We start from the raw sequence: 7,993 nt of genomic DNA, 5'->3' as shown, positions 1-7,993 counted from the left end.
GGGCACCTGCTGCCGGCCGGGGCCGGGGCCGGGGCCGGGGCCGGGGCCGGGGCCGGGGCGGGCCGGGGCGGGCGGTGGGAGGACCGGGGTCCGGGGCGGGGCGGCGGCGGTGAAATAGGACGGCGGAGCGGGCGCGCTCCCATGGCCCGGCGACGGGGCGGCGGGGGCAGCGGCGGCGGCGGCAGCAGCAGCAGCAGCAGCAGCAGCAGCAGCAGCAGCAGCAGGAGCGGCGGCGGCGGGGCGCGGCGGGGCCGGCCGCTGCCCGGCGGGGCGGCATGGCGTGCGCGGCGGCGGCGGGGGCCCGACGGCGGCGGCGGCGGCGCTGAGGCAGTACCGGGGCGCGGCGGCAGCGATGCGGCTGCTCGGTGCCTTCCTGCAGCTGCTGGTGGCCGGGGCGCTGGGGGCGCCGCCCGCCCCGGTGAGAGCCAGCGGGGCGCCGCCGCCCCCCCCCCCCCCCGGGAGGGAAGGAGGGAGGGGGCGTCCCGGTGCGCGGCGGCTGCGGCGCCCTCCGGAAAGCCCTTCCCGGTGCTGCGGGCGGGGTCGGGCCGGGCGCCCCGGGGCTGCGGAGCGGGCTCCGCCGTGGCCCCGTCCCGCCCGCCGCCCGGCTCAGCGCCCGCGTTTCCCTCCCTGCAGGGCCCGGAGGCGCGGGGGACCGCCGGCTCGGAGGCGCCCGGTGAGTTGGCAGCGGGGCGGCGGGACGGAGCCGGGAGGGCGCTCGCCCCGTCGGCGTCCCGCAGCGCCGGCCCGGCCCCCGGCGCCGCCGCCCCGCGGGTTAGCGGCGCGGGCGAGGCGGCGCCCGGCTCTGCCCGGGGCTTGCAGCGCTGGCCGTGACAGCGGGCTGCTGAATCGGGGCCCAAACACTCGGCTTCACCTCTCCTCTGCTCTCCCCTGCTGGGAAGCCCGAGGGGAAGGGAGAAGGGGGCGGCAGCAGCGGTCCGGGGCCGTGGGGGCGGCTTTCTCGTGTGCTGTGGGACAGGGCTGCTGCTGCTGTCAGGCCCAGGGACCAGGCAGAAGAGGGGACCCCAGCTGCAGGGGGGGGGCTGGAGACTGAGGAGAGATGGAGCTGGCAGGCAGGGGGAGAAAGAGCCCATCGAGGTGGATGTGGCAACTGTGCTGGCCCGTGCACCAGTGCAGTGAGGAGCCTGCTGAGGGTGCAAAGGGGTCCTCTGCGTCTCACCCTGCCGCGGCTGCTGTGCCTGCCACCTCAAGGTCCTGTTCTGGCACCTGGTACTGAGCGTCAGAGGGTGGGCCGGTGCCGGGCGCTCTGGACGCCTTCTTATAGCCCCGTGGGTCTCTTCCAGTTGTGACCTTTCGGGAGATCTGGAATCGTAGTTTCTGCCGTCCTCTGGAGCAGCTGGTGGACGTCATTACCGAGTTCCCCGACGAGGTGGAGTACATCTTCAGACCCTCCTGCGTCTCCCTGCAGCGCTGCGGAGGCTGCTGCGGAGACGAGGGGCTCCGCTGCGTCCCCGTGGAGACGAGCACGGTCACCATGCAGGTGAGCGCTGGCTCGGTGAGGGCCTGCAGCGACAGCCGGGGAAGCGGGCTCCTTGCCAGGTGCCAGGAGGTTGAACCTTGCAGCTTCACATCCTCAGGACGTGGTAGCAGTGTGGATAACAGGGGATGGGGGGGAGGGTCTGGCTTACTCAGAACTGCTGAAACTCATGCCAAACTGGAAGGGTCCCCCCGCCAGCTTTTAAGGCTTATCCTTGAGGGTAGATGAAGCCCTTGGCAGTACCAGCCTTGCTCCCTGCTTCCCTGCCCTGCTTCTGCATGGTCTGTCTTGCTGAATGCTGTTGCCTTGCTGGACCTTCCCTGGGCCCCACTGCCGCACTAGGGGCGTCCCCATGGCCAGAGACCCTGCCTGCTGGGGCAAAGCACCGGCTCCCCCTGAGGCGCAGGGAATGGTTTCCCTGCATCCTGGCTCCGGGTGCCAAGGAGATGCCTGCACTGACAGCAGGCACGCGCTGGATGCCCTTTTCCCGGGGGCAGGGTGAACACGAGGGGCTGTGCATGCCGGGTTTCCAGTCCTGTTGTGGAGCTGTGGGAAATCCTGGGCTTTAAACAAACTGAGCTGGCTGCCTCTTCCCCACGCGCAGAGCTGCTGTCCTGCTCTCTCTGCAGCTCTCTCACTGTGCTGTCAGAGACTGACCTGCCGTCACCACAGGGAGCAGACGAATAGCTCTGCTTTGCCATGGGTGATGGACTAGAGCGCTGGCAGCAAATCACCAGTGGCTTTGGCCCCTCAAGGGTCAAAAGCAAGTTGGAAGGCAGGGCTGGCATTCCCAAACAATCTTGAGTTAGGTGGAACAGAAGTCTGAAATAAATAGGAGGAGGCGGCACTTCCCCAAGCTCCAGGGCGGTCAGGATCCAGCAGACGCGTGTGGGGTGGCAGTGCTGGGCTAGGAGCGCTCCTGCGGGGCGTTAGTGGGGATCACGCCACAGAGGAACGTTCCCAGACGTCTGACCCAAACTCCAGGCTAGGTGGTGCAGACTGACACGTGGTAGGGCAAATCCTGTTCCCCTGGGTTGGGGAGCCCTCGGGAGGCTGTGGGAAGGGGGCAGGAGGAGGCAGCAGCAGTGGGAACGGTCTAGAAAACATGACCTAGAAGAGAGATTTAGTTCAGCGAAGGAAAAGATGCCAAGTGGTCAAATATGTGAAAGGTCTCCACAGAGGCAGGAGATCTGCCCTAAGGTTGGGAAGTCCCAAGAAGAGGGGACTTACTTAAATTTCAGCCCTGAAGACACAGCGAGGCACCCGGAGAGCCTCCTGAGCTGCTGGGCCTGGCTGAGCTGCATGCAGAGGTGGAGGCTCGGCTGCCGGAGGTCCTGAGCAGCAGGTTAGATATGAGAAGCTGGGGGCCCAGAGGCTGGGGTGAAGCGAGCATGCCCCGGGGTGGAGGAGGCGAGACAGTGCCTTGAGTCCTTCCAGCCACGTCTGCTCCTGCACACCAGGCAATAACCTTTGTTCCTCTTTCAGCTCCTGAAGATAAAGCCAAGCGGAGAGGCGCCGTATGTGGAGATGGCCTTCACTGAGCACAAGCGCTGCGAGTGCAGGTGGGGACCCTTGGGCACCGCTGTGCCCCTGCAGCCAGAGCAGCCTCGCCAGCTTGTGGCGCTGCTGCGCGTGTGTCCCGGGCAAATGGCCTGCTGCAGGCAGCCTTTGTGAGCTGCCTGGCGAGAGCTGGGCAAGGCTGGTGGCCCCAAATGCGAGGGCTGGTTTGGGGCAGCTCGCCCCAGGCGCTGGCTCGGGGAAGAGCCCTGGCCCCGGCGCACCCGAGGATGACTGTGGCTTAGAGAGAAAGCTGAAGTGCTGAGCCTTGAATCCCCATCTTGAGGGGGCCATCCCATCTGGGGATGGGGACTTTGGGTTGACTCACAGGGAGGGGTCTGGGCTGACAAACGAAAGCTTAAAAATCCCCAGGCTTGACCTGGTGCAGACACATGGCACCGACCTGACCAGGCACGGATGCACAGCACTGACTCGGCCCGGACACATGGCACTGCCCGGGCACGATGTGGACCTCTTGCAGTGCTGACGCTGCTGTGCAAGCTCGGACGGTCTGGGCTCCGTGCATGCAGCTGGAGCAGCACTGGCCCTTGGTGCAGAGCCTCTCCAGCACCACCTCGTGGGTCTGTTCTCCCATGCGGCGAATCTTGGCATCTGCTCTCCATCACAGCCTGAAGACAATTTGTTATTGCAAAAACTGGGGAATGAGTGTCCTGCCGGGCAGCTGCTGGATGTGATCCTTGCCTGGAAGAGCCTGAGGATCCCTGTGCCGGTATTCCCCCTGTAGCCATAAGCATGGCTGTGCTGGAGCAGACCCATGGCTCGAGTAGCTCAGTGCTGTCTCCAGAGCAATCAATCGGTGGATGTGTAGGGAGGAGTGGGAACCAGCACATGCGTTACTTCCCCCTGCCTCCAGCTACTTTCCCTGCAGGGAATTTCCTGAGCCTGATGTGGTTTTCCTACTTAGGGTAACTCCCAGCGGATCTCTGAAGTACTTGTGCAGTCTGCCTTTGAACCTATGTAAACTTTTTGTATCTGCAACACTCTTGGCTTCTCTCTAAGCAGCTTTCCTCATCCTTATGTTGTTCCTCTTTGAATTTTAGCAGAAGTGGAGTGGAAGCTTCGGCATGGGCTCCTACTGGGAATAGTGAGTCCAAGTATGTCATGGCTGCTGAGAACTGAGATTTTTGAAGCAAATCCTGTATGTTACTTGGGACTCTTCATAGAGCAGATGGCATATGGAAATGCAAACAGTCCCTGAGAGCAGTTAAAAACTGAATCTATGCTTCATGTCCTGATGGGCAAAATGTCATGGCCCACAGGGGAGTTGTAGCAGTCGGTCATCTCCTGCCCCTTTGCTGTCTCTTTTCTTTCTGCATGTTGCAGTCTGCTACTGGGTGAGGAGTTGATAATGTGGGGAGAAGTCGTGCTGGGTCTGTCCTAAGCTTGAGTCGTAACTCATCTAGGTTGTGCTACGCATTGAAGTGTTTCAATAAACCACCTCCAGAAGCTCCATAGATAGCACTGTCCAAGTAACCTTTCCCCTCTGTCCTTTCTCCCCAGGCCGCGGCAGGACCTGATGAAATTCGGGAGGTAAGTGGCGCTGGGAGAGACGCTGCAGGTGGGGGTACTGCTTCTCGCTTCCCACACGTCAGTCTCTTGCGCTCCTTTTCTTTTGAAGGAGGAGATCAAAGGGCCGAGGTAAGAGAAGACAAAACAAGAGGAGACGTAAAGACTGTGAACTGTAAGTGAGCAGGGGGAGATACGGGCTGTGTCTTTTAGGTTAATTTGTTCAGAATAAACAGTTAAGTTTTTAGGTCTAACTGATGCTGTGAATAGCGGTGCAAAACATGGGGCTGGGGAACAGATCTGGATGATTCGATGATGTGTAGATAAATTGCCATCACAGACCACACTTTTTATATATCCATTAATTTCCAGTTTCAGCCTCATCTTGCTGCCAGCCATGTCCTTACTGCAGTCCTTGGCTAGCCGTTGTTTGGGTTACTCTGTCCTTTCCGGCCTTATATTTAGCTGACCCCTCCGAACCGCTTGATGCAGCAGTCTGTACCGGACTCTTGTTGCTGTGGACACTTCTGGGGTATAGAGCCTGAAGTCAGCATTTTCCTGCCGTGTTTTGTTTTGTTTTCCTGCTGTGTGACACTTGCTGCTCAAGGCTCAGCCAGCACCTACATCCCAGCATGCTGGGCCTGACACAGCCATGTCCCCCTCTGTCCTCCATGAGCCCCAGCCCCCCAAGAGGCTGCTCATGGACCCTGCCCATGGCTTGGTGACAGAAGTAGGGTGCAGGGGAGGGCCAAGCCTGGGCACTTGCAGTTGGGGTGAGCGTGGACCTGTCTGGCACATGCAGACCTGTGGTGCTTACCCTGTGCCACGCTCTCTTCGCAGATGTGGCACGCCGCGCAGGTAGCCTCCACTGTGCCTGTGGTCCCGCTCCTCCTGCCGTCGGGGTTTGAGCCAGTTGCGTTTCTGCCTAGCACATTGGACCTACGGAGCTGTGCCCCTCCGCAGCCTGGAGGCTGGGGAGCGACGGCTGCTAAAGGGAGCACCTGGCAGGAAAGGGCTGACTGGACTCTTGCTGGCGCCTGGCAGGAGCACGGCCCTGGAGCGAAGGACTCTCCCTTGCCCTCCACCTGTGTGCCGTCTGCAGCAGGGACAGAAGGATGCCTAACTAGGCCTGGGGGTGAGGATGAGGAGCCCGAGGTGCATGCTGGTGCTCCAGGGGATCTTGCAGGGCAGGGAGCTCGTAGATGTGCTGCTGGAGTGGGCTGGGGACAGCATGATATTACACAGGGAGCTGGCTCCAAGGGTGGTGGCAGCAGTTGCTGCACAGCTGGGGAGGAAGGAAACCTGGGAGAAGCAAGGCTGCAGGGCTGCATCTGCCCAAGCCTTGGCACGGGGCAGGCCCAGGCAGGGAGCTGGCCTGGGAAGCCCTCTTCGTGGGGAAGGGAGGAAATGGGAGGTGCTGGGGGCCCCTCCTGTGCTCTCAGCCCCATCCCAGCCTTGCTCTTCTCAATAAAATCTGTCAGAGCCAGGAGCTGGCAGCATGAGCATCCTGTCTCCTTTCCGGCAGCTACAAAGCCCTTTTTTGCCATCTCCCAGTCCATCCTGTGGTGCCGCCACCTCACTGCCCCAAGGCTTGGCCCCAAAGCCAAGTCCTGCAGCACCTGAGGGGCTGACCTTGGTGTTTGCTAGACCCTACCTAGCCAAGGGTTGGTCCCAGCTTGCTTTCCCATGTCTTTCTGTTCTCATCTTCCCTATCTTCCTCCTTGCAGGCACCATAATTCCCCCCCCCCACCCCGGCTCCTCCATGCTTGCCCTGGGCTCCCACGCTGAGGCTCACCAGTCCCTCTCCCTGGCTGGGCTGCTGCAAGGTTGGGGCAGCAGCCAAGCTGCCTGCCAGCCTCTCCACCCAAGAAATACCTCACCGAGGGTCATTGATCCCCTGTCCTTCCTCCTGTGTGCGAGGTCTGGCAGGGGGCTGGCCTGCTAGAGGCCTCGTCTGTCAGCGGAAGCATCCTGGGATGCGTGAGGTGGCTGGTGTCCCTCTGTCAGGGTGGCTGCAGGGGGGGGCTCCTATTTCCTGCTTTCCCATGGATTGCCCCAGGAGTGAGGCTGCGATAACCCCCAGGGCTCCCCCAGGTTGGGGGCAGCCCCAGCTCTGCCCAAGCCCTTGTTTCTGCCTTCTTCCAGCAGTGCTCCGAGCTCTCGCCCAGCTGCGGTACCAGCAGCCTGGCCCCGGGGCCGGCCGCCGCTCACGCAGCGCGAGGGTGTGGGGACGCAGCGGGTCCCGCAGCAGCAGTTCCCTGTTTGGGGAAGTTGGCGCTGGGTGTTTGAGGTGTGTGAGCCTCTGTGCTGCCACTGCGAGCGAGCAAGCTGCCCTGACGAGCGAGCTGCCCTGAAGAAGCTGGGCATGTCCTCCCTGAGCCTGTTTGAGCTCTCTGAGCCCATTTACGCTTCTGGCTTCTGCGATGTCCTGGGGCAGTTTTGCAGTTTTAGGTGTGCTCTGCCTTAAAAACTTTGCACTAAGCTCCTACCTGGTTGGGCCACGGAGCACCTCATGGCTTGTGGGGTGGGTAGCGGGGACTGCCTGCTCCCCCTTCCCACGCTGTTGGGGGCTGCATGGCCTGCGTGGCCCCCCAGCTCCGGAGGCCTTTCCCGAGCTGGTTCCCTGCTCTGTGCAGGCTCCCCACCTCCCCGTGTGCCGTTTCAGCCTGCCTGGGTGCGCTTGGAGGGTAACGAGAGCTGGGTGCAGTGCTCGAGGAATGCGAGGGTTTGTACAGCGCTGTCTTGGTTTTAATATTAAAAGTTTTACCGTGGTAGTATTAAACTTTTAAAATGGAAACTACTTAAAAGCAAGGATGTTAATTAATAAAAAAAAAACATTGTCAAGAGTGGTTATCAGCATATTTGAAAAAAAAAAAAGGCCCAATGGCATTTCCTAATAATGTGTGGCCTTTTTGGCTATCGCTCATCACTGAGAGTTTTTTGGACAAGTACCCAGTGCCAGCAAGCTGAGCCCCTGCCTCACACAGGCACCTAGTGTTGTCCCCTCCCTCATGCGTTGCCTAAGCCACCTCGGCACTAGGGGCACAGCCTCGTCCCCTGCTTGTCCCACAGTGTCTGGAGCCACAGGGCAGCGTGGGGGCCACGGAGCAGGCCGTGAATGGTGGGATTGTGGGGCTGTGGTGGAGAGGAAGAGATGAGAGAGATGTGGAGGAAGGTCTGGTCTCTGGGTGCCTGATGCAGCTCGGGGCCACTGCCAGCTCCCTTGGAGCTGCTCTGGCAGCAGTGGTCACACATGGCAAGTGCTCATGGTGCTGCCCTGCGGGTGGCCCCCGTGCTGTGCTAGCCCCCATGCAGGAACATCGTGGAGCAGATGTGGGGTTTGGAGGATAGCACCCAGCCCCACATCCCCTGGGGTCTGCCTGTGCCTCTCTGTATGGTGAGTGTGTGGTCCGG

General features: G+C 61.6%; 1 protein-coding gene across 1 annotated transcript; it reads left to right on the top strand.

Moving 5' to 3' along the window:
• Nucleotides 1-289: 289 nt before the first annotated feature.
• PGF (placental growth factor) lies at nucleotides 290-7,423 on the top strand. Its single transcript, XM_068946582.1, has 7 exons — nucleotides 290-418; nucleotides 634-673; nucleotides 1,302-1,498; nucleotides 2,981-3,057; nucleotides 4,574-4,603; nucleotides 4,692-4,754; nucleotides 5,420-7,423. Exons 1-7 carry the CDS (start codon nucleotides 353-355, stop codon nucleotides 5,439-5,441), a joined length of 495 nt encoding a protein of 164 aa, XP_068802683.1. The 5' UTR covers nucleotides 290-352; the 3' UTR covers nucleotides 5,442-7,423.
• The last annotated feature ends 570 nt before the right edge of the window (nucleotides 7,424-7,993 follow it).

The sequence above is a fragment of the Struthio camelus genome, chromosome 5 (assembly GCF_040807025.1).
Source record: "Struthio camelus isolate bStrCam1 chromosome 5, bStrCam1.hap1, whole genome shotgun sequence".
In the NCBI taxonomy this organism is placed as follows: domain Eukaryota; kingdom Metazoa; phylum Chordata; class Aves; order Struthioniformes; family Struthionidae; genus Struthio; species Struthio camelus.
The sequence above is the reverse complement of the archived record's forward strand: the minus strand, read 5'-3'. Positions and strand labels throughout refer to the sequence as shown.

What these genes read in the sequence shown, in the direction of transcription:
- PGF (XM_068946582.1), top strand. Translation starts at nt 353, where the DNA reads ATGCGGCTGCTCGGTGCCTTCCTGCAGCTGCTGGTGGCCGGGGCGCTG. An exon ending in CGCCGGCTCGGAGGCGCCCG is followed by an intron (nt 674 to 1,301) that starts GTGAGTTGGCAG and finishes GGTCTCTTCCAG; the next exon opens with TTGTGACCTTTCGGGAGATC. An exon ending in CGAGCACGGTCACCATGCAG is followed by an intron (nt 1,499 to 2,980) that starts GTGAGCGCTGGC and finishes TTCCTCTTTCAG; the next exon opens with CTCCTGAAGATAAAGCCAAG.